Here is a 26532-nt window from a genome sequence, read left to right as displayed (position 1 = left end):
GCACTGCTGGGACAAGGCACTGCCCCCCACTACTGTTTGCTTAAGCACCATGACTTTCCAGAAAGAAGGGGAAGGCAGACAGACAAGGAAAACCAGCACAGACAGCTTTCCCAATATTCAGGGGCTGCTTATTCTGGCAGTTTAGAGCTGAGATGGCTCAGGCTTTGAGAAATTTTTCAATGCCATTCCCTTAGTTTCCAGAGACAAATTGATAGAAAACAGAGCTAGTACCAGGACCCAAAGGTCAGACTGCCAGCCCAGCACTTTTTGTGTTGGACACAAAGCATTCCTGGTTCCGCCAGGCTTAGAGTAGGGCGTGTCTTCGTGGCGATTCCACAAACCCCTTTGCCCGAATGACCCTAGCTCCTCAGATTCCTCCAGAGCACCTTTCCACTGGCCACCATAGAATGTCAAGACTGGTTCTAGAATCGTTTTTTTTCTGTGAATCTTTTTTTCTACTTTAACACGTAACTTCCTTTAAAATGCCTAAGGCGCCTTCCCCATAGAAATTGTTTATTTTTCTTTTATTCCTCCCGTCTAGGTAACTCCTCTGGGAGTTCTGTCTGCAGAGCAGCCTAATTCATCATTTGGTTGCCTTCATCATCGTCATCAGTTGCTGAAATGGTATTCAATGTGTTCTAGCTCAGAGTCTAACTATCATCACTTCTAAAGAAACTTGCAATCGTGCGACTAAATTTAGAGTCATTTGTAATTTGATTTTTCCGTAGGACTTCTTTGCAGTTTTTGTTTTCCTTCCTCAGCTCTGCGTGTTTGCTCTCAGCCGGCTGCCGGTGGGGTAGGATGGGTGAAGGCAGCAGCCCATCTCCGCAGGGGGAAAAGCGGCATCTGTCCTTGCTTCAGATCAACCCGTGACATCCACATCCCCTGCGGACTTGTTAGAAATGCACATTCTTGGGCCCTGCTCCAGACCTGCTGCATCAAGTAAGTGGGTGATTCTGGTCCAGGTTTCTATGCAAAAGACTGACTTGCTCAGATGCGGGCTTTACTGAGTTACAGACGGCAGTCAAGATTTTAGAAACAGCTGGCTGAAAACGATTGCCTGACTGGTGCACGACACCCCTCCCCCCCACCCCAGGAACAGAGCCCACTTACATGTATGTTGTCCTCATTTATCATTTATGAGTCTCTGGGGCTTTGACCCCACAGGGCTGCCGATCTGACACGAGGCTTGCTAATGAGAGGCACCCGAGCAGCCCTGCTGCTCACCATTCAGTGCAGCAGAGACGCGTCACATAAGGCAGAGTCGGGTCCACGTTCTTCCACACTCTGCTCTCAGGAAACAAGCAAGGGGAGGGTCCAGAGGTGTCATCTGACACGGATGACAGCCTATTTATTTCCTAGGCAAAAGAGCCGGGCAGGAAGACAGAAAGAAGCTGACTTCTGTAAGGACGAGCCGCATGGAAGAGGGGATGCTGGCAGCTGCCTCCACAGACTCCAACTCCAGCACCATGAACGTGTCGTCTGCTCACCTCCACTTTGCCGGAGGGTACCTGCCCTCTGACTCCAAGGACTGGAGGACCATCGTCCCAGCTCTCTTGGTGGCCGTCTGCCTGGTGGGCTTCATGGGGAACCTTTGCGTGATTGGCGTCCTCCTTCATAGCGCTTGGAAAGGGAAGCCATCCATGATCCACTCCCTGATTCTGAATCTAAGCCTGGCTGATCTCTCTCTCCTGCTGTTTTCTGCACCCGTCCGAGCGACAGCATACTTCAAAGGGGTTTGGGACCTAGGCTGGTTTGTCTGCAAGTCCTCTGACTGGTTCATCCACACGTGCATGGCAGCCAAGAGCCTGACGATCGTCGCCGTGGCCAAAGCATGCTTCATGTATGCGAGTGACCCAGCCAAGCAAGTAAGTATCCACAACTGCACCATCTGGTCAGTGCTGGTGGCCATCTGGGCTGTAGCTAGCCTGCTCCCCCTGCCAGAATGGTTCTTTAGCACCACCAGGCTTCACGCAGGTGTGGAAATGTGCCTCATGGACGTCCCCCCCGTGGCCGAAAGGTTCATGGCAATGTTTGGTAAGCTCTACCCTCTCCTGACGTTTTGTCTTCCATTACTCTCTGCCAGTTTTTATTTCTGGAGAGCTTATGGTCAATGTAAGAAACGAGGCACTAAGACTCAAAATCTGAGAAACCAGATGCGCTCCAGGCAGCTCACAGTGATGTTGCTGAGTATCGCTGTCACCTCTGCTGTGCTGTGGCTCCCCGACTGGATAGCGTGGCTGTGGATCTGGCATCTGAAGGCTGGAGGCCCAGCCCCACCACAAGGTTTCATAGCCCTGTCTCAAGTCCTTATGTTTTCCATCTCTTCGGCAAATCCTCTCATTTTCCTAGTGATGTCAGAAGAGTTCAAGGAAGGGCTGAAAGGCTTGTGGAAATGGATGATAACCAAAAAACCACCAACTGCCTCAGAGTCTCAGAAAACACCAGCTGGTAACTCAAATGTCCCTCCCGACAATGTTCCATCTCCAGAGTCCCCAGCACCCATACCAGAGAAAGAAAAGCCTGGCTCTCCCTCCTCCAGTGTAGACAGAACGGAGAAGGCACAGATCCCCATCCTCCCTGATGTAGAGCAGTTTTGGCATGAGAGGGACACAGTCCCTTGTGTACAAGACAATGACCCTACCCCCTGGGAACATGACGATCAAGAGACGGGAGACTGTGATAAATAGATTTTCCAAGCAAAACAAATTGTGGTTAATGTATTTACTTGCACTGCTGCTTGTCGATACTGCAGACTTTACGACATAACCCATGGTCCAATTACTAACGCTAGGAATTACAAAAATGCTTCACAGTATGCATTTTCAAAATGTGCCATTTGGTAAGTAGAACACCGTGTTAGGAGTCATGGTGATGTTTCAGAATTATATCCTGGCTATCCAAAGAATTAACTTCAGTGTTGTGTGAAGATGCTTTCGTCACACGTGAATAGAAATCCCAGACACTCTGTCCCTTGTTCACAACTTCTCTCTTACTGGGTACTCCTTAGGACTACCCTGTACTGGCTGGAGTAGAGCTTATCTTTGTCAAAGGCTGGACTCCTTTACTTTTACTTTCTTCCTGAACCTGCTAGCCTTAACTTCACTTAGCAAACTTTATTTCACTTAAGCTCAAAATTTACTTTATGAAAATCCATGTAGATTTTCCATGCCTGAAGGTTGCCAGAATAAGGATCACCACTTCATTGTGGGCTGATTTCAAACCGTGGCTTATTTTGGCTAAGCTGCGCCTTACACTAAAACCTGCTTCGCTAGTCTTTGTAAAGAGGTCTCCGTGAGTCTTCATTTGCTAAGTCAGAGGATTTTTGCAGCTTAATTAGCATGACACTCTAAATTCTGATATGGAGAAAGAACTTTAAAAACCACCCTTTCTCTTCCCAATTACCTACGCTTCCAAGATGCAGGAGCAAAGTACTCTTCTACAAGCTGCTATCAATCTGTTCCTCCCGATACCTCCTTTCTGTCAAGATAAATATAAACTGTAGTTAATGACAAAAGTATTAATTACTGAAGGCAATCCTCAAGTATAAAAAAGGAACAGAGATGGTGATCTTCCTTTTGTTAAATGGTACTAAATGTCCCCTGAACACTGAACTCATTGCACCCTGCCCAAGTTTTAAAATACCTCAGGGTCTTTGTTACAAAGATGATCAAGAGTAACAAGGAAAAAAAAAATAATAGGAAAAGAAAAAATTCTATGGATACAGGACAGAATTTGGTTAAGAATAGAAAATAAACAGCACAAAGGCGATGGAGAAAGAAAAGCAATACTACTAAATTTTGTGTTCCCACTTTACCAATATAATTCAAGTAAAAGGCAACAACTTCATTTTACAGCAAGGTAAATCATACCCAATAAAACAATCATTATGATACATTTCTCCCCTATTAAACATAAGGATATTTATCCATGATTCTTGATTACTTTATAATGGAACTCTGGGGTATTTTCATTGTGTGGTTCCCTCAGAAAAAAAAAACTGCCATTTTGCCAAGCCATGGGGAACTTAAAATACAAAAATATGCTGTGGATGGAATTTGTGTTTTTTAAAAAATGTCCAGTCTATGGGTTTTAGGGAATGTTTGTCTTTACAAATGGTCGTGGTTTGCTTTTAACACAGAAGATAGGGCTGATTTCATTTTATCTGGTTCATTACAAATTTTTATTTTAAGGCTCACAAGATCACAAAGTACAATTTAACCCAAATACCGTTTTGTGAGACAGTTATACAAAGGGATTACCTTGAAAACTGTGGTGAACTATTTGAATTAGATTGTTCACTATATGATATAGTAAATGCTGGATGTGAGCTTCCACTGTTTTGACATTTTAACTTGTAAACAAATAAAAATTGCTTTACTTCAGATAGTTTTGGAGACTTAGAGCTGTCTTTGTCTTGAATGCGCCTTTCAAAATCATCACTTGGCACAATGGGGCTTTATGGGGAGGTCAGACCTTAGTATTGACATAGGTCTCAGGGTAAACTGTATCACATATCTTTAAGGAGTTTGACAGTAAGCGCCAAGTCAAGATGCGGATACTGAAACACAGTGTAATTATGATGACCTTTTCATTAAAAACCTAATATACAGAGTCCTGACTTGGTCTTTTAAAGAAATCTGCATAGTAAAGCTTGATTTGCACCTTAAATGAACAGTCAATCCCAAATACTTTACAACAGAAGTAGGAAATTAGGATAGGTATCACCAAACCGTTTTTTTTTTTTTTTTTTTCCACACTTTTCAACTGTGAGAAGCAAAACAGTGAGTGGGCAAACAACACTACGTGGAATTCAGAACAAAATAAAGCATTCTAAGAGCTTTCACTTTTGCTGGCCAGTTATATTCCTACAACAGCTGTGCTCCTTTTGGCAAACACTTCAGCTTCATGCCTCACAGAACTTAAAAATCACTCAATGGGTTTATACAAATGACCTTCAAAAAAAGGGGGGAAAACGGGAAAAACTATCTCGTTCATTATCAAATTGTACAGGTTAGGACCTTAGTCAGTTAATTATAGTTTCTCACATACATGATTTCTGTAACACTTAATATATTTAAGCTAAGTACTAAGTAATGTTAAGTGTGAATGAGTCTGTATGCATGTGATCTGTGTCTGTGTGCACAGAACATACAATCTACTGGTATTTCCTCATTTTAGGTTTTGCTGCAATCACAGGAGATGGGAGAGAAAAGGGAAGATACGTTATCCAATTAACCTATTTTTCTTAAACATGGATGTGGTACTCTGAAATGAGAAATCTATGAAGGAATGAGACAGGAATCTTTAAAGTGGGGAGGTACAGGGGCGCCTGGGTGGCTCAGTCGGTTAAGCGTCCGACTTCGGCTCAGGTCATGATCTCGCGGTCCGTGAGTTCGAGCCCCGCGTCGGGCTCTGTGTGGACAGCTCAGAGCCTGGAGCCTGTTTCGGATTCTGTGTCTCCCTCTCTCTGACCCTCCCCCATTCATGCTTTGTCACTCTCTGTCTCAAAAATAAATAAATATTAAAAAAAATAAAAATAAAAAAAAAATAAAGTGGGGAGGGACAGCTAGAAAGAGCGAGTGGAGGTCAAAGGTACATTCCACGGTATGATGTGCAGGGCACACTGAAAGGGTGCCAAGAAGACTTCACCATCAATTGTGTTAACATAGAGACAAAAACAAGAAAACACACGAACAAAAAACCAGCATCTTCTTGCTATGAGGCAGTAGGATATTGCTAAGAGACTGAGCACCAAAATGGTTCTTTACAAATTCCTTCCCTTTTATACTGCAAATAATTTATTATATTCAAGCCTTTAAAAACTATGTGATATATAGGATTGGAAGTCAACTTTCTCTGTGCCAAATTACAGTTGCTACTGCTTTAACGAACAGGTTTAAAAGATGTCTTTGTTATAGGTTCCACAACAATAATCATATACAATCCACATATATAAAAAGGGTTGGTTTATTGTAGTTCAAATACATAAACTGAACATTCAAACATCTTAAAATTAAACTTTAGAAACAAAAGTTTAACATTCAAACTGGAGTATAGTTTACAGGGAACACCCAAGAAAGATAATTTGTTGTCTAATCCAGAATATTTGATAAAGATCACTTAATGGTAAATAAAACGTGTTTAACCATCAGTCCTATTCTGGCCAACATGTTAGTTATGACCGTGGTTCCATACCTGAGAAGAAATTACTAAATAAATCTTCTCTTAGGCTAAATAAGACTTGGCCTAGAATTCAGAGGGGGTAATCAAAGCACGTAAGTGAACAAACAAAACTAAAGTGTTCTTTAGAGACAAAGGTAAAAGTGTGTCCATTATAATAATCTTAGCCTCTGGAAGATAAGAATTCAATTTTCAGTGTTTTCTCTTTTACCCGCTTTAAAAAACAAAATCAAAACAAAACAAACCCTAACTTAGGTTTTCTTGGAGTCTGTGGTATTTGCATCTTGCAAGTTCAAACCACAAATGCTCTTACGTCTTGCATGTTTAACACTGCTAGAAAGAACGTCACCAAAAGTCACTGACTTCCACACCTCATAAAAGGATGATTTTTAGCTTCAAGATTTTAGATTTACTAGAGACAGCCTATATTTGAGTATGTATGTCAGTCATGCCACACAAAGAAAAGCATAAATTATTTCCAAAGTGTTCTCTGTTCAGAAACTGTTCACGAATGCTTCTCCTTCTGTTCGTCAGATGGTTCTGCAATAGTCTGACTAATGCACATACATGTAAAAACCTGGAAATTGGCTCATGCAAGCGTTTTTGAATTAAGATACCCCTGTGGAAGAGTACTGAGAATTATTTTGTTGATCGTCTCGTGGGCTCTGACGCTGTGGGAGGTGGGGGTGGACCCCGGCGATCCAGGTCATCCACATAGGCCACAATCAGTTTACGCCTCTCTTCTGGCACACAGTCTAGTACTAGATACCGTTTGTCGTTCTGCAAAATTTTTTCTACATCTTTCAGGTGCTGATCAGATTCCTGGATTAGCTTTTTGGATCTGAAATAAGAAAACAAGTCCAAGAATTACTGACTGCTGTTCACAGGTCTTTCAGAAATGAGCTGGAAATGTCCATCTAGTTCCTAATTGTGTTTCCATTTTTTTTTTTTTTTTTTTTTAAGAAAAATTTCACTGCAGTGGTCACCTTTGTAAATCGCCTCAGCAAAGACTCCAAGGAGTGAAAGGGCCTCAGAAGCTGAATTACCCTCCCACCCCTACTGGTGGTCCCTCCAGATCAGGGCTGAGGGTGGGTGGGTAAATCTTGCCCGTGCTGTACCTGTTCTGTGGATGAACAGAGGACTTCAGTCTGCGGGGCTGCCAATCCCAGCATCTTTCACAAGCTTTCACTTTCACATCTTTCACTAAATTAACTATAAAAATGTAGAAAGAAGTCTTACTTCACATCTAATTTAAAAGCCCAAGCTGATGCAAAACATTAAGGATCCTGACCAAAAAATCCAATGACAAAATACCTAAAAACCACACCCTCAGCACTATCTATCCTCCCGTGCACATACCCTTCATTAAGATGTTTCCAATTTTTCTCTTAAAGGAAGAAAAGCTGGAGCATGAAACAAAACTGCTTTCCTGTGCACTGACTGCTAAGCATCGAGCATTGTAAACTTGTTTTCCTGATGGTAAAACGGTTGGGAATGTGGAACTACTGGGCACGTTACAGAGAAATCTTGTCTAGAAACTCTGATTTTTATCGTTTAAAATTTTTATTTAAAAGTATCCAGCAAATTGCTATCATCTGGAAAAAAAAAGTTTTTGCTGAGCTTAAGATGATTTCAAGCTTAAGAAATGTTCCACAACACTGAATAGTCTTCACAGGAGGCAGAGACAATGGACAGTGAAGGATTGTTTAAGAAATCTCTTCACAAATACAACTCTTATCAAGCGCGGGGGTACTCCTAAAAAAGCAGTGAAGTAAAAACAAAAGTGTGTTTAAAAAACTGGATGGGTGGGTAACACAAAATAAGAATTGACATCTGGGCCCTTTCTTTAAAAAAAAAAAAAAAAAAAAAAAAGTAAGGTAGACATGGGCTGTATTTGGCCTTTAATAAAATTGGCTTCTTCTTATTCCTAAAAATTAATAATGTCAACATGTGTGTGAATGCATAGAATGCTCTGGCCATTAGAGTAAAGACTAGTAAAGACAATGACTGCGGATATGAAACATTTCATTGCACACACCTATATGTTATAAATTTGGTCTCTTTCAAAAGCGTCCTGAAGTCAGCTTTGGCTGTGATGTACTTGTCTCTGATGTATTCTTCAAACTCTCTTTGTTTTTTCTGCAAAAGGACAGTAAGATTTAAAAAAAAAAGTCACAAATTCCAAAATTACTATCAATTATTTATTAAACCGGTAATTTGTAAGTCACATCATAAATAATTCCAAAGAAAAAGGCTAGAAAGTACATTTTTGTTCACACAGCATTCATTAAACTGCAAAATACGCAATGTACATTTTTAAGGCAAAAAGAAGCCAAGAACAAGGAACCACTCAATATATTAGCAGTAGCTAAAGCCCGAGGGCTTGCAATGTGCTGAGGGTTTTATCAGGATATCTCCTTTTGTGTTCCTAACAACCTCAAGTGGTAGACACTCTTGAAAATAAAGAAATTAAGGGGGTATTTCCTGTAGACTGTACTTCTATCTTCTAACACCAAGACAATAATGTGGTATAACTTATGGAGAACCCCAAATAACATTCATAACTTAGTACTAACTGATCCTGAGCATTTAGCTTTTCTAGTAAGGAACAGGCATAATGGGTATAAACTCTTTGGGCTAATATTAATATTAACAATAATAATAATATTAAAAAGTATTATTGTCAATTTAAACAATCAGAAAAGTTAGAAACTAAGACTAGACCTGTCAGCTATCGGTCCACCACTCTTTCCCAGCCATGTGTACTTTGTGGTCCACACATCTACAATTCATCTTAAGGAAACAGGGGGAAGAATAATAGCTCTATGGGGTTGTGCACCCTAGACCTAGAGAAACCAACTGGGAAAGGAGAATGATGGGGAGAAGGAACAAATGAAAGGCCAAGGGATAAAATAAGACTGCGGTCAGCTACCCTATCCTTGGCATCATTCACTATTTCAGAACCCAGGGGAGTTCACTTTCCACAGAGGAGTGAGAGTGTCCCAGAACAGGGCTCGGCTTCTATAAACTTCCCCCATCTGCAGTTCCTCTACTCCAGTCTCCGGGGCATGTAACAACAAAAGATCACATTATGGCATTCTGCTAACACGGCTCTGGTGCTCTGACAGCCTGGTATCCATGGCCAGGTTGAAAATGTCTATGTAGTGGGACCTGACTATACCAGAAACAAAAACTACAGCCTCAGTAAAGCTCTAACACCCCAGAACACAGGCTTAACCCCAAGGATGACATTTTTACAGTTTCTACTTTGCTGTCTTATTAATGTATAGCGCAAGATAAAAAATATGACCTTAAAATCCAGATTTACTTCTCATACTCTTAAGTTATTCACTTAAAACCATCCATGTCAGTTTAATCAAAATACATACTGGTGGTGCTGATTAAGCCCACATTTAATATTTATCAACTGACAGTAAATCTCAGACAAAATCCTCTTACCCTGTCACTGGAGGAGAACTTAATGCACCGAGGATCTTCCTTAATGATTTTTTTTACTTCTTTCCATGTGGATGTTAAGGTAATCTTTGAAAGGCAAGGAATAAAAAAAACAAATACAACTCACTTTCATCGCAAAGATCAAATGGTGGCAGCACATATGGTACACAGTATTGCACACTGACCTACAATCTCCTGTAATAATGCCCAAATGTAATTGGACTAGCCCAAATGTAACTGGACAGGAAGCAGCTTTAATACAATTTCTTTTTGTTGTTGGCCACAAGAGTTATATTCATGGTCCTATTTCAAGGTGGCCTAAGACAATCACCTGCAAACCCTGGATCCCCATAGGCAACACTGTAACTTCTGAAGAAACACCACCAAAAGGAGATCAGGTATCAGAAGAAAACGTGAACGACGGAGGGAAAAAAGGGACCATGGGACCAAACTGAAAATGGAGCAAAAGATGCAATCCACTCAGTCTATCATTCTATCATTAGGAGGGATCAATGATCACACAACAAAGCCCAATATCAATCACCAGGAATGTGAAAACTGCGGCAGGAAGTAATTTCTAAATAGTTAAGAATGCCATTAACATTTTACTTAAAAAAGAAAAGAAAAAAAAAAAAAACAGAAAAGAAAGTGTATAAAACCCATGCATTCCAGTAAGAGATCTAAAGACCACGACACTACAATGTTTTTGGAATTATTCTTAAAGACCCCATCTAGATTAAAACAAGGAAAATAAGAGACTTACTGCAGAAGTTTCATCTAGAAGTTGCCTAAAGTGCTCCCTCTTCTTTTTGGTAAGTGCTTCAATGTGTTCATTAAAAAGCTTCTCTTTCTCCTCTCTTTCCAACAAGGATCCAGATTCCCAACGGTGATCTTTTCGGAGAGTCCTCCGAGTATCAGACCATGACACATCTGAAGAACGCACCTAAAAACGTACCAGAAAATTCTATCACCAAAGATCTCTTTTTTCACATTTCAACAATAAAAGGCTTATTTATCTAGTTTAGGAACGATACAATTAATAACGGAAGCTTCTGGTGACTCCACCTTAAATAGTCACTAAAAATCTGCTTCTTTAAACCAGAAATCCCACCTCTCAGAGCTCACCCAAGCAAGCTATCAAGTATGGATTCAGAGGTGTAGAAAGATGAAGAGAATTACTTTAATCGTACTTAGGCACTCTATTTAACATCTTACCAACCTTGAGTAGGAGAAATGGATAGAAATAAAACAGGAAATATCTTGCTACAGAACTAAAGAGGTGACAGGAAAAAAACCCACCAACAGATCTTGAGCTCAAATTTGTACTTATCAACTACATACTGGAAGTGACATTTCAAAGCATAAGCAAGAATTAACATGGCCAGTAAGAGAAGACGTGACAGATCAGGCTGGTTCAACAACCAGCACAAGATTATGCTTCACTGCTGGTAATGGCAATACAAGTTACTGCTAGTTACACCACTGCCAATGCTAAGAAATATGGGAGGCTAAAAAGACAGAAAGGTAAGAAAGAAGAAAAATATAAAAACATTTATTTAATCAACATTTATCAAGCACCTAAAAATGAGTCAGCTGAACACGGAGCTTGGTACTGGAAAAACAAAGACAGACACTACCCCTTCCTTCAAAGGACTCAACTTTTTTAAGAGAAGAGAGGCAAGTAAGCAAGTAACGGCAAAAGCACATAATAAGTGCTGTGAGGTGTATGCTGACCACAGGGCAGGCAAGGGGAACAGTGAAAACAAATCTGCCTTAGATGGGTCAAGATCAGCCTCAAAGAAGAGTTATCTGGGTGTGCTCTTGAAAAATGAGTTTTCAAGCGCACTTGAAGTATTCTAGGTGGAGGGATTAGCATGACTAATGCCAGAATTCATTAAGTGTAAATATGGTTCATTAGAACTAAGTGCAGAAAGGCTAGAGCTTAAAGGGGCAAGAGAGAAAACCAAAGAGGGTAACATAACATGAAGGTGGTGGGGGGGTTAAGGAATGAAGTCATATATTATGCTAAGACAACTGAATTTTAGATGTTTGCAACCACTAAGAGTAGAGAAGCTTCTCTCTGTGAAAGCAACAGGGAGAGTGACAAAATCAGATTTGGTTTTTAGGATGATTTCTGTGACTGCGATAAAGAGAATGAATGTGGGGAAAAGTAAACGCAGGGAAAGAAATCAGTGAATGACTGTAACTAGCCAGAGAACAGAAAGAGGAAACTCAAAACATACCAGTAGAAGCAAGGGAAGAAATCCAAAGAACTGACAGTAGTAGTAGTAACAACAAGAGTCCTTATGAAAGAGAGAAAAGAAATAGTAGGAGAGATGGTGACACAGAGAGGGGACAAAACATGTGGACCATGGCCACAGCAGAGTGGCCTCGGTGCACTGGCTATACAGACAAAACCCTACACACCTCAGCAACCCTGGGTGATGTGCAGAAGCGCTGGCAAGAAAATTCCAGAGTATCTATCTCCTGGGGTCAGTACACCTCCAGTCTAGACCTCATACCATTTACATGTACAATCATTCATCACCACAGTGGTGACCCTAAATCACCAAGCAAAAGGTTTAATTCTATTCAGCACATTTTGTTTATTATTATGGCATGTAAGTGTGTAATAATTTAAGATGACTTCCATCAAGAATAAAAAGTTACCTTTGAGACTAAAAGATTATACATTTTTATATGTACAAAGAAACTTCTGAAAATGTTAAATAACAATGGTTTTCTTATTCTAGTGGGTGCTAATACTATTTTAAAACACTTTATGAAACAACTTACCAAATTAGATCTCTCAGATTCCATTTAAAGAATATTAAAATTTGCACTAACAAGACAACCTAATAGATCTCTAATATTCAGTACTTAAGGGACAGGGCTGGGGGTGGGGGGGGGGGGAGGAGAGGGGAGTGAGAGGAATATATACCATGTCAGATAAAAGAGCCTTGAAATTCTGGATAGCTTCTTCTCGTTTGTGTTGCTCTCTCTCTCGATCTATTTCTTTTGTTTGTTCTGAACGTGCCTTTTGAACCTCTCTTTCTCGTTCTCGAAGGCTTGCCTCAATGCGGGCTTGCCTTTCAAGCTCCTTTTCTTTTTCTGAGTCCAAATTCTATAAAGTAAAATTACATTATCAAGATATGTTCCCAGAGTAAGTGGCTTGCCAAATACAGAATTTCAAACCTGGGTTTTACCAAGAATATACATTAACACTGTACCTCGTTTCCAAATCAACTACATGTGCTAGAGATCCTTATATTAATTATACTGACAGGAAAAATTCCAAATCCCAAACAGCAGCTAATACCTTTATGATGCAATTAAGAATTTTCTTATTCCATATTTATAGTATAAATAAACACAATAGTTACCTTGGCTATTTTTTCAATGTACTGTTTGAAAAGGTCTTCTCTCATTGAAGAACTATCCACTGCCTTGTAACGTGGATCACTTTCTACTTTGTCTTTTACTTTGCTCCATCGGGACTGACTGTCCAAGTGATGATTAGATAACAGTTCAAAGAAATCCGATTTAATCTGTATTTCAAAACATTATCAGGGAATGGGGGGTGGGGGGAATCCACCATGAGAAATTCCTCATATGCAAATGTTTACAACCAGAAAAAATTGTTCACTTACCTTAAAGATGAGAATAATAACTTTTTAAATTCATTTATTTATAGTGGAATAAATTTTAGTCAAAAAGAGTATCAGAATTGCTCTTTCATGATAAATATAAAAATCAACAGACATAAACTCTCATTTAAAATCTACCAAACTCAAGATAAATCATTTTCTCCAGTCAAATTATTCAAATACAGAAAAAAAATTTTTTTAGGTTGTTAACTTTTTCATTTCAGCAATGCCACGTTTTTATAAGAAATAAGAATTTATATTTATTTTTAGATAACAATCAGGTTTATGAACTGACAGTAAACTACATTTTAACATCAAGTTAATAATAATGACTTATTTTAAAAAGTAGATGAATATAATTTTTGTTTGTTACAATAGGGGAATTTAGAAATAGATGAGCACAAATAACAAGTCTCATTCATTAGAAACTTGGAACGGTACTGCCAAATGTCTAAAAACAAGTAAAAAGCAGGGTAAATTTTTGTATTTTAATTAAAAAAAAATCAATGCCTGTACCCTTATATATAAATTATAGGATTTCTATGATCATAATTAATCATTACTTTAAAAACTATATTCAGATTTTTGGTATTTTTTAGCATTAAACATGTATACCTTTATAACTCAAAACTGTTAATAAATTAACATTCTGAGCCAATCAAGTACCAACTCAGTAAAATTACACCAAGGTTATTAAAAGATATTAATCCTTTGGTAGCAACATGTACAATACTTAGACTCCTTCTCCCAAACTGTAATTCTTATTTTTTTAAATAGGGGATAAAGAAATAAAGAAAGCGTTTATTTTTACATAACTTTGAGGACCTGTTTTAAAATTCAGTATCATTCAAGTTATCTTGTACGCCTATGAGGGGAGACACCAGAGGCAGGCAGTCAATTCAATAGAGAAGTCAGACCATGTCAAGAACCTCTCTTCCCTGTAGGAATTAAACATGCTGGCTTCCCACGTGACCAAAGGAATCAGAAATTAGAAATGGAATCACATTCTTTCTGCCTATTCCAAACTCTCATCTCCCCTAACAGAGAATTAAGAGAGGATAATGTCATTTCTGGAAAACACTAGTAAGATTATAAGAAAAGAGTTTCTTTCCTATTAGAGAATTTTTTAAAAACCAAGAGCTAATCAGCTGTGGATTTCTTTTACTACTGAACTTGGCTCTTAACTTTGTAGTAATAAGAAATACTCATAAATCCAGTATTTTCACACAATGAAAAAGCAACTACTTGATATAGTGATGTAACAATTTTTCTGTTCATCTTGTCTACTTTGTATCTGACATGATGAACACCAAATTCCTAGATGCCTGTGAAAACTAGAAAGCAAAATTTACAATATTTATGTTAAATAAAACATGCAAGCTATTTTAAACAGGAATCTTTCCAAGCCAATTTCCAAGTCAATTTATATTGACTTAAGACAATTTTCAAATATTAGACACAAAGCCTAAAAATGACTATCTTACAGTTTTAAAAATGTGTGATGTATAAACAGTGAATTTTAAATAAAATTAAATTTTAACTTCCTCTCACTGTGGATATTACCATTACAGGCTATACATGGCTTACCAAAGCTGCCATTTGTATGAGAACTATCAACAACTGCATAAATGTCAAAAAATTTAAGTTACCCATTAGCAGCAATCCAAGACTCCACATTCCCAATTTTCTTCTCTCCCCAAATCAAAGTACCTTACCATCTAGGCTGTTCACTTTAACAGGGGAAAACAGTCTCCTAAGCCTAATGTACTGTAAAATACTTAACTTGTTCAGAAGAAAATTTAAGTGAGGAAAGAGAGAAAAATGCACTTCATGAGAGGATTAACTCTATTGTGTGCAACTTCAAATGTGTTGTTCCAAAAGGTATCTTATTTGAACCACAGTTTTATAAAAATGGGTTATACAGTATAATAAAATTTAAAAAACCTTGAAGGTAGCTACTTTGGCAGACAAACCAGTCTAGCAAAAGTAAGCAGAATTTTAGGGGCATTTTTTATAAAATGGAAAATTACCAGTGAAAGCTACCTGCAAATGATTTTTCTCTTTAGCTTGAAAATGTCTACCAAAGGTGGGGGCTACTTCACCAAAAGTCAGTGTCCTTTACAGGTTTGTGACTTAGCAAAAAACTTTTATTATCTGGCTGTTAACTGCATTACCTCAATACTACAAACAACAATTAGAGAATCATAAGAATAAAGAAAGCAAATTCCAATAAACTAGCACCATGCTACGAGCACTAATCTTACTATTCAATTACATACAGCTAAAATGGGGTTTAAAAAAAAACAGTATAGACAATAAACTTCATAGGAATAATCATTAAAAGTCATTAAGAAACTAATAAAACTTAATTAACCAGCTACTTCTCAGACCGTGAATGTAAAATACACTGTATTTAAACTCTTAAAGATTTGTTCCCAGGGCCTAGTTAGTAAGTAATTTTGCATTCTTTAAATTGGCTGAGAAAGTTTCACTTATTTCCTGCCTCTTTTTTAAAAATTTAGTAAAGGTACAAAGCCAAACCTATAACTTAGAGAATTATTTTACAACCGAAAGAAAGTAAAGCTGAATATAGTAGGTTTATTTAGATGCAATATCTATTTAATTTACTTTAACACATTTTGGGCACAACTCTCATCACTTCATGAGGAAAAAAGACTAAAAAAATGTAAAGTACCGGAACTGCGGGAGGCTAAAGTCACCACACAGAGATACCAATTCTTTCCTCACTAGGGAATCCCATTATACTTTGCGTATCAGTGATTGACAGCTGTCAGACTGAACTGACTGACAGGCCGCACAGCACAAAACTGTAAAGTCTATCCACTTGTTATAAAACAGAATACACAAAATAGTTACAAAAAGAGTGTTTAGAAAAAGAACATTGGTTATAAATGCAAAGAGAAAAACATTCAATTTGTATAAAAGCAATCACACAGTATCAACTATTTATTTTACTTGGTATTCTTTAATCATATAAGGTATTACCAAAAGTCAAAAGTAGCAAACAATACATTAACATGATTCTAATTCAGCATACACAATGTTTACACAGAACTCAATTCTGCACATTTCCTGAGAAGCATAATCATTTGCAGAAAAAAAAAAAGTTAATGGTGAAATAATAATTCTGGAAGAATCTCCACTGAAGCCCAAGAAACCAGATAATCAGGAAATCTCAGGTATTTCTGACAAAAGTTATTTCATCCAATACTGTTGCTATTTCCAGTGCAGGAGGCTTGAGCCCATTAAGAATGGTATTACTTCCCTCATGACATTCCTTAATAGAATTTGTGATGTTTTAACTTTGTGGAATGAGAGCCCATTTTAAATGTCAAAAATGATTAGGCTTCAGAGGTTCTTCATCTCCATCCACAAAGCACACAGGGGGACTAAAGAGAGCGGCTGCGTGTTCTGATGGCCCGCGCACCTCCGGTGCGGTCTCCACCCGCCTGCCTCCCCAGTGGTGGGCTCCTCTCCGCTCCTGACACCACTACCAAGTGACATTTGGAATTCATTAATCTTTCATAGCTGACCTTTATTTCTGATAAGCAATAATTTATATGTAAGATATGTTTACTAAAAGATTAGAAAGTCACTAAAATGCTGTTAGAAGGCAAAAAAGATAAAAAAGCTTTTTAAAATTTAAAGGTTACCGCTTATTACGAATCTTGAATTTTAGCAGGCACCAGTGAGTAGAAAGATCTAACAGTCAGTTCCGGGTGTACTGGGCAAACTCAGTATTAATAAAATTTAAAGCAAATCTATGTACTTTAGTAAACTTATTAAAATAAGCATTATGGAAGTAAAGTGACTGAATACACACACGTAAACAACTGTAAAAGTGAACTTACAAAGCTAACCAGTCTGGGGGTCCTGTGATCTATGCCCATGAATGAGATCAGAAACATGGCCCCAGCTTAGTCTCTTCCCATTCACGCTCCTGTCAATCACCTCATCTTACCTTCTCACCTCTGGTCTTCGAATCTTCTTTCTCTTTCTTCCTTGCAGCTGCCACAAATTCATTAAACAAGGCTTCTCGATCTTTCATCTTTTCAATTGCTTTGAATCTTGAATCTTTAGCATGCTTGGCTGCAAATTCACTAAAAGTAGCTCTGTAACAAAATGGCAAGTGTGCTAACTTTGGTAGAACTATTTCTGCTTATAGAAAGGTATAGAAGAAGATACCATTTTTCCAGCCAGAATATGTGCCAAAGACTCACTGAGTCCCAACATTTGCCTAAAGAGTAAACAATGAGCTACAGAAAGGAGTACAAGAGGGCTAAAGGGTGAAAATGTGGTTGGTGATTTGTACGCTGTCAAGCATGACACTGGGGGATAACACATCAGAGAACAAAAAATGTATGTGCTTCAAGAGACTTAAGAGCTCATCTATTTCCACACTAAGAAGAGGCTGAGTCTTGCTTCTAGCCATGGTGGAGTTAACTACCGAATTAGATCTCCTTCCAGAAACAACTGTGAAAGAAGACAAATGTATGAGGCAAATGATTCCAAAACAGTGCATAATAGGTAGGGTAGTAGTAAGACTGAGGAAAGGCCCACTGCCCTATGCCGCCGGACAATTTCCCAAGGTACAGAGAGCTACAGTCCAAGCAGAGTACAGCAGTCCCAAGAGCTACAAGTAGTAAAGATCAGAGTCTGGGTGTTAAAATGGCAAGGGAAGAAGCTCTAGAAAGATAGTACCCAGTAAATATACCACAAGGTGATTCCCCATGAATAGATGGCCAAGGCTGAAGGGTACAATAGCAGGGAAAAACCGCATCCCCTGCCAAAGTGCTACCTGGTTAAGAGCAAAAAACAAATGTTAGAAACTGAGTAGTGCAGAAAAAGAACAGCATTAGGACACTAAAGTCCACAAAAGCTGCACAATGGAGACAAAGCTGGACTGTTGAGAAACTTCCAACTTCTGAGACCCACACTAACAAAGCCTTAAATCAAAGCTATATTCAGGTGATCAGCCTGTAACTAAACTGCCTGCAAAAACAAAAATCCACTCTTCAGAGTAAGGGAATAGACTTTCAGAGTGTCTATAATCCACTATTTTCAATATTCAATCAGACAACACTAAACATACAAAGAATGTATAACCCAAATCAAAAAAATTTTTCAATCCACAGAAACTGAACTGAAAATGCTCAGACGCTGTTCTGGAAGAGACAAATCCTTTAAAAATATTGTAAGTATATTGAAAGAATTTAAGAAAAATAGATTCAAAGAACTAAAAACATGGCCTTAATGAATGAATAAAAGGGAGTTTTAGCAAAGACACAGAAAATAGGAAAAAAGAACCTAAAACTAACTGAAAGGAAAAATTCATTGGGTGGGCTTAACAAAAGAGTAGACCTAGAATAAAGAGCTACTGACTCCAAATTAGATCAGTAACAGTTATCTCATCAAAAGAATACACACAAAAAAAAATTGGGGTAGGAGGGGAATAGTCTCAGGGATTTGTCAGATAATTAGAATTCTAAAAGAGAAAAGAATCAATCAGAACAGAAACAATGCTGATCAAAAATTTTCCAAATTTGATGAAAACATCAATGCATAGATCCAAAAAGCAAAGCAAGCTGCCAAGAAGGCTACATAAAAAAATGAGGCCTACGAGGGATAATGAGGCTCAGTATAAAAAAAAACTTTCTCCACAAATAAAAGGCATTTATAATTCATACATTTGGATATATTTCAATATTTGAAGCTTTCACCTTACGTAATAATTTGTCTTATAATAAATACTCCCATATTTTGCAAGTTTTTTTAGAAGGCAAAGCTAAATCTTACTCTCTCCCTTTAAAAACTGTTTATTTCAATACAAATATAGAACACATCTTCTTAGGTGTTAAAGCAAAGATTATATTACAACTTTAATTGTAAATAAACTGGTTAACTTCAGAATTTAGTATTTAAAACATCAACTGAAGATTACGAGTACCATTCATAGCTAACATTTGCTATTTTGAAGCTTTGCTAACCAAACCAGGATTCTAATAATCTTTTACATATAACTATCGTTACTCACAATACCTAATTTCATTAATTCAACACTTTTTAACAACAGGATACATTGCAAACCTGGTTTGAATAATGGATAGGTAAACTTAATAAAAGTTTAAATAAAATAAAAACGTGTATCCCAGGAACAGGATGACATACACGTAAGTCCACTAAATCTGTTTTGTTTTCACGATAAACTAAGCACCTTGCATTTTAATTTTAAGAGAGAATTACTACTATGATTAAAGAATAAACCTGTTTTTAAATGTAAAATTGGGGCACCTGGGTGTCTCAGTCAGTTAAGCATCCAACTTCGGCTCAGGTCATGATCTCGCAGTTCATGGGTTGGAGCCCCATGTTGGGATCTGCACTGACAGCTCAGAGCCTGGAGCCTGCTTCGGATTCTGTGTCTCCTCTCTCTCTGCCCCTGGCCTGCTTGTGCTCATTCTCAATCTCTTTCTCTCAAAAATATACATTAAAGGGGTGCCTGGGTGGCTCAGTCAGTTAAGCATCTTGGCTTCGGCTCAGGTTGTGATCTCACGGTTTGTGGGTTGGAGCCCCACGTCGGCTCTGTGCTGACAGCTCAGAGACTACAGCCTGCTTTGGATTCTGTGTCTCCCTCTCTTTCTGCCCCTCCCTGCTTGCACTGTCTCTCTCTCTCTCTCTCTCTCTCAAAAATAAACACTAAAAAATAATTTCTTTAATAAAAACATTAAAAAACTACAAATAAAATATAAAATCAATTTCTAAAAGTGAGAATCATTTTACACATATTTATATCATTTGTAATAAAATAGGTAAAATAATTATTTTTCACTAGAAAAGACTAAAATGAAATTTTAGCATTAGATGGTGATAGAGATTTTTACAGGACTCATCTCTCAACTCCAGAAAGTGCTGCTTGGTAAACAGACAGTCACCCTTTTCTCTCAGGGAGAGGTGAGGGTGGATAATAGTGGTAGGAGACTGGGAAGTGACCAGGAACTGACCCAAGGAGATATGCCTTGAAATTTCTTTCAATCCAAAAAGAAAAAAGACATAGAAATAGGCACTAAATTCTCCCCAGTCATTTTTTCCTTCAGAATAAACTCCAATGTTTTTTATCTACAAAACCTAGTTATAATATATAGTCTCTTCCCATTTCAAAGAGAATTTAAGTTAGCAGACATATTTTCTCAATTTTAAGTTTTTCCTCCTCATTTTCTGCTACTTACTAAATTTGGTCCTAATCTCTAGGGTCACGTTAAATGCATCAATATAGCAATACAGCACAATGTCCCAAGTGCTAAGACTTCTAGTTATGTGTCTCATGGCTTTATTTTCTGAAGTAACCTGCAAGGTACAGCTTGCTCCACCAATTCTGTCAGCCCCAAAAGAGCGCCCGCCTGGGTACTGGGATAGAGCAGTAACTTAATTTGTCAAATCCACAAAATGGAAATCTCTTCAGAGTCTCAGTTATTGTCAGATCCATAAGGGTTTTAATAAATAAGTGTATTTTGCTGAATCATTTGAAAATAAGCTGCAGACATCATGAGACTTCATCTGTAACTATTTTAGCATGCATCTCCTCAGAGCAAATCCTTTTTCCTCTATAACCACCGTACCCAAGAAAATTGTGAATTCTCTAATACCATGTAATACCAATCCATCCATGCTCAAATCTCAACTGCCTCCCCAAATGTCTTTTATAACTGAGTCACAAGTACTGACCCATGAACTCAATGTTTTGATTAACCAAAAAGAAAGGACCAAGACCCCTCGGAGAGTCTGAAACTCTACTCTCCCCTGACAAATGTTACGTTCTTCAGAGCTCCAAATACTCTATTAACTTTATTATCTGAGATGTGTATTAATGCCCTAAGTTTCTCTTCATGTTTCAAATATAAAATTATAATATTAAATATACTTTCTCAAACAACATTCTCTCCTCTACTTGCAATGACAAAAGTAACCGTTTCAACAAGATGAACTTTTATAAAAAGTGCCATTTAAACAAGACACTCCATAATTCTACCCTACAGTTTTAAAAATTATCCACGTTATGAGGTATTCACAGCAACCAAGTAACAAACACTATTGCCAAAACTAAACCATAAATAAAAAGTAATTTTCTCTTGCCTAGACTATTCTGTATTAACACTGGAATCCAGTTGAAATCCTACATTCACTTGGGTAAGGTATGAGACAAGCATATAAATCTATACTGGCTGTTTTAGAAGACTGAGTGAGATAATGAGATAACGTGTGTATACATATATGTGCTTCAAGTGCATGTATGTATGTATGTATAAGTTTGTACATACAACTTTTTAAGTGCACGTAAGATATCCGCTAAATGATGCTAAATATTATTTTTATGATGCTAGTCACGTAAGTTTTAAATGTCTCCTCTTCTTCACCCCATTACACATACTCAATAGGCATTAACAATCAACTGAAAATATCAGACAAAAACATATCTAGACACTGCCTCTCACAGAGCACAAGAGGTTCCTCTAAAGGAAATATATTAAGAATAAAGATTAGAAATACATAACCAATAATGAAATAAACTTTTCAGGTCCAATTATCCAAAAGATACATATTCTCTTAGCTGATCTTAGAAGAAAGCACATACATATTTTGAAATGTTACAGTAATGAACCATATACCTTGGATTAAATTTTGCTTCTTCCATCATTTTTTTGAAATCTTCCTTGGCTTGCATTATTTTGTTTTTCTTTTCCCTGCGTTCTTCCTCTGCCCTCGTCTTTACATATTGATCAAATACCTATCACAAAAATAAACCAATTGGGCAAGTTAGTCTTCCATAGGAATAATTTAATTACCAAACTATGGAATCTGTAAGAAAATACTGAGTCAATGTCTTTGTCCAAACTATAATAGAAAAAAAAAAATGAATTAGATATCTCAATTGTATGCAGATTATCTGTAGCAAGTCTCACTTTAAAACTTCAGTTGACAGTGTTACAGAAGCACACAAGCCCTCTGCTGAGACTTCCAGAACAAAGTTAAAAGCCCCTTTAATTTTCATTGTCCCTGATTACAAACTGAATACACGCATATTAAAAAAATTTCAGGGGATATAAAATATATAAATTACAATCCTTCCAAATCTCTTCTAGAAAAAAAAACGTTAGGAGTATGGAACAGATAGTTTACATTTATTTCTGTGCTTCTTTTTAAGACATAATTATCTCTACCAAAATGTAATGCTTTACATCTATCCCATATTTTCCCCCACCTAATCATGTACAGACAAGATAATAAACTGAACATGCACATCTATTTCCTTTCTTCCAATGCCAATACAATGACGAGAGGATTTCCCTTTTTAAGTCACAAACCAACAAGACCAGGCAAATGGGAAAAAGAAAGAGCAAGTCTTGAAAATGAAAAGCACAAGGATAAGCAGTAAAGGACTGGCAAAAATGAGAGAGCTGACCCAAATTCAGTGGTCAAGAAAAGAAAGAAACCAATTCTTTTTTTATTAGAGAATCCTCAAACAGTTCCAGAAGTGACAGCACCAGATATCCATGGAAGTGAGGGCAGAGTACAGCTACAATAAGGCTGTTTAAGAAGGAGTCCATCAGAAAATCTCCCTTGCCAACAGCATGTATCTGGGGGCTCTGCCACTCCTGAGCCTCAGTAAAAGGCAAGTGATTATTCTCTAGAACCAGGGTGGGCAATTCACAATCTGCTGGCCAAACTTGGCCTGCTGCCTATTTTTGTACAGCCCAGAAAGAGTTTTAACATTTTTTAAATAGTTAGGGAATAGAGAATTTTGTAACATTTCATGACATGTGACAATTAAATGAAATCCAAATTTTAGTGTCCACAAGTAAAACTTTATTGGAATAGCCAGGCTCATTCCTTCACATCTATCTACCTGTGGGTGCTCCTTCGTTACAGTAGCAGAACTACACTACTAGGACAGAGACCAAATGACCCCCAAAGCTAAAATATTTACTGTCTGACACTTTATTTTAAAATCTTGCTAATTCTTGCTCTAAAAGGTAAAGCAGTATCTCTCAAGGTAAAGGGGGGGGGGGGGCATACCTAATTTAACATACTAAAGTTAAGTTTTATTTTCTAATAAAACTAACAAAATATACTGTAATCATAAAACAAGAAAAACTTAAAGAACAAAAAGAAATCCTAAAAATTAAAGGACAGAAAAAATGAAAACTCAAATTAAAGGATTTCACAATAAAGTTGAGCAAGTCATCCAAAAGAAAGGGGCAGAGGTAGAAAATAGGTGAAAAGAGGGCGCCGGGGTGGCTCAGTAGGTTAAGTGTCTGACTTCAGCTCAGGTCATGATCTTGCAATCCATGAGTTTGAGCCCCGCATCAGGATCTGGGCTGATAGCTCAGAGCCTGGAGCCAGCTTCAGATTCTATGTCTCCCTCTCTCTCTGGCCCTTCCCCTCTCGCATGCTATGCTGTCTCTCTCTCTCTCTCAAAAATAAACATTAAAAAAAGAAAAATTAAAAAAACAGGTGAAAAGAAAATTTAAGTACGAGACCAAAAGGGCAAATTCTCTGTCCCAGAATGAAAAAATAAACAGGTTGGAAACAAATGCAAAAAAACAATGTAAGAAAATCTCCCAGAACTGAAAGACAAGAGTTTACATACTAAAAGGACCACCAAGCACCCAGCATAATGGGCCCCTTCCACCAAGGTACACAATCACGGTGAGATTTCAGAATGCTATACACTAAGAGGAGATCCTACACATCCACAAAGGAAAAATAAACAGGCCCATAAACAAAGGCCCATAAACTGATGGCTTCAAACACAACACTGAAAACTAGAAAAAGAGCTACGTCTTCAAAATCCTGAAAGAGAAAGATTTCCAATTTCAAATATCTTAAACAACCAATTTCAAATTAAGGGTACAATGAATGTTTGCAAACACGCAAGGCTCCAAAGTTTATCTCCCATGCATGTTCTCTCAAGATGCTATTACAGGGATGGAATGGGTCAAAAGGGAGTAAACCAAGAAAGAAAAAGACTTATGATGAAGGAAACAGGTGAAGTCTCTACCCCCAAAAACGAGATGAGGGAAATCTCAGGATGATGGTAAAGACTGGTCACCCTCAAAAATAACAGCTGTATGTCAGGTGTAGAGGGTAACCAGTCTGAAATGAAGCAAGTCACACGCTCTGGAAGAAATGTCTTTAGAAAGATAAAACTGGGCAGCACTCTATTACTTTTCCTAGCATATTTTACAGAAATATTTGTCTCTTTAAAGGTGTGCATGTACATCTTTAGAAAAAGTCAAACAAAAAATGTTCTTTACAAAACTGAAAACTTTATTCCAGGTCAGGCCATGTCTGTCTACCAATCTTTAATAGCTGTATAGAGATACCTACAACTATCTCACCATCTCCCGTCAGGCACATTGGCCATTTTCAGCACCATCCCAATACAGCACTGCAATAAATCCTGAAAGCATGTGCAGGCTGACCCATGTGGAAAAGAGGGTTCTTCTCAAGCCCTCTCTCCCTTTTTGGTATATACTTTCTTATTTGTAAAAGTAGTGAACTACAAATAAGCCCAATGAATTTATATTAACTTTCTTTTCAGAGGCTGGAGAAAACTTCACAACCCTTCCTCTGGGATATCCCACACCAAGGTTAGGAATCGCTAGCTGAGATCACCTTCTCAAAGAAAATTAGGAGTTCTGGTATGCTTCCAAGCTTCTCCTAATTATTTGTGTCATGCTTCCAAATACACTTGAGCTTTTTAGGTCCCCTATTTTAAGCGGTTATTTTCTTAAAACATCAACTTGTGAATGTTACAATAAACACAACCAAAGTTGTTAAGTTTTTATAAAAAATTTCTAGTAGACTTCTATAGATGTGATCAAAACATCCATATTAAAGAGCTACATCGTCTAAGCCAATGTAGCTTCCAGGGTGCTATATTCCATTTCTTTTTGTTTTTATTATTTTTTCAAACAAATTGTTTTGATGTTTATGTATGTTTGACAGAGACAGAGGGGGACAGAGGGCGAGCAGGAGAGGGGCAGAGAGAGAAGGAGACACAGAATCCAAAGCAGGCTCCAGGCTCTGAGCTGTCAGCACAGATCCTGATGCAGGGCTTGAAACCATGTACTGCGAGATCATGACCTGAGCCAAAGTCGGATGCTCAACCAACTGAGCCACCCAGGAGCCCCTTCTTTTCGGTTTTAAACAACTTTACTGAGGTATAATTGATATACAAAAAGTTGTTCATATTTAATGTATACAACTTGTGAGTTTGGAGATAAATATACATCTAGGAAACCACCACAGTCTATGACGTAAACATATCCACCTCCAAAAGGTTCCTCCAGCCCTTTTGATTTATTCTTATTTTTAAGTGATATTAAAAACCCTTAACATAAGATCTATCATCCTAGCAAAAATTTCAGTATACGATATAGTACTGCTAGTTATAGGCACTATGCTGTACAGACCTTCAGGACTTAGCCATCCTGCATAACCATTTCCATTTCTTAATCTACATAATTACACAGTATGCTCACTTTGTGAAATTTATGACATTTAGATTTTAATGTATGTATATTTTTCTTCAACATAGAAGTTTGTGAAAAGTATGGGTGTGATACTGTGTTTTAAGAAAATATATATATTTGCCATTTCCAACATGGATGGAGCTAGAGTGTTATGCTAAGCAAAATAAATCAGAAAAAGACAAATATAGTATGATTTCACTCATGTGTGGAATTTAAGAAACACAACAAATGGCAAAGGGAAAACACAATGGCAAAGGGAAAAGAGAGAAGCAAACCAAGAAACAGACTCTTAAGTACAAAGAACAAATGGATGGTTACCAGAGGGTAGGTGGGTGGGGAGGTGGATTAAATAGGTGACAGGGATTAAGGAGTGCACTTGTGATGAGCACCAGGTATACCTGGAACTAATATTACAATATATGTGAAGTGGAATTTAAATTAAAAAGAAAAGAAGAAGAAGAAAAAAAAAAAATATATATATATATACATATATGGTCTCTGTCCTGGCTCCTGGCAAGAGCTCTTAAAACCCTTTTAATTTCCTAAGTGATAGGAGAGACAGGAGCCTCTACTGTTGTACCTGGCTTTTGTCCTGTCGCTGAATTAGATAAAGGAGAAAAGAGCAAGTTTATGTTATTCATACCAAGCCCCTTTCAACTACATCAAAGTTAGTGTCAGGAGGTGATTTCTGGAAA

At 37.8% G+C, this 26532-nt stretch overlaps 2 protein-coding genes across 7 annotated transcripts in view; one reads left to right on the top strand and one right to left on the bottom strand.

Moving 5' to 3' along the window:
- The first annotated feature begins 1339 nt into the window (after nt 1–1339).
- GPR151 (G protein-coupled receptor 151) lies at nt 1340–2690 on the top strand. Its single transcript, XM_007080010.3, has one exon. The coding sequence runs from the start codon at nt 1419–1421 to the stop codon at nt 2688–2690; it is 1272 nt and encodes a 423-aa protein (XP_007080072.2). The 5' UTR covers nt 1340–1418.
- Nucleotides 2691–5951: 3261 nt separating this feature from the next.
- TCERG1 (transcription elongation regulator 1) overlaps nt 5952–26532 on the bottom strand; it is a 60789-nt gene continuing 40208 nt past the window's right edge. For 5 of the 6 annotated variants that reach the window (XM_007079956.3, XM_007079957.3, XM_007079958.3 and 2 more), the window contains 8 exons: nt 21968–22086; nt 17269–17419; nt 13023–13187; nt 12581–12763; nt 10403–10582; nt 9643–9726; nt 8222–8322; nt 5952–7024 (listed from right to left, as the gene is read on the bottom strand). In XM_007079956.3, coding sequence (XP_007080018.2) covers nt 6823–7024; nt 8222–8322; nt 9643–9726; nt 10403–10582; nt 12581–12763; nt 13023–13187; nt 17269–17419; nt 21968–22086 — 1185 coding nt within the window. In that variant the 3' untranslated portion in view covers nt 5952–6822. Of the gene's footprint in view, nt 7025–7301; nt 7396–8221; nt 8323–9642; nt 9727–10402; nt 10583–12580; nt 12764–13022; nt 13188–17268; nt 17420–21967; nt 22087–26532 lie in introns of all 6 variants that reach the window. The other variant, XR_444753.3, reaches the window with a different exon arrangement.

The sequence above is a fragment of the Panthera tigris genome, chromosome A1 (assembly GCF_018350195.1).
Source record: "Panthera tigris isolate Pti1 chromosome A1, P.tigris_Pti1_mat1.1, whole genome shotgun sequence".
In the NCBI taxonomy this organism is placed as follows: domain Eukaryota; kingdom Metazoa; phylum Chordata; class Mammalia; order Carnivora; family Felidae; genus Panthera; species Panthera tigris.
The sequence above is the reverse complement of the archived record's forward strand: the minus strand, read 5'-3'. Positions and strand labels throughout refer to the sequence as shown.

Bases quoted from the DNA above. Each gene is read 5' to 3' on its own strand.
- GPR151 (XM_007080010.3), top strand. From the start codon at position 1,419: ATGGAAGAGGGGATGCTGGCAGCTGCCTCCACAGACTCCAACTCCAGC.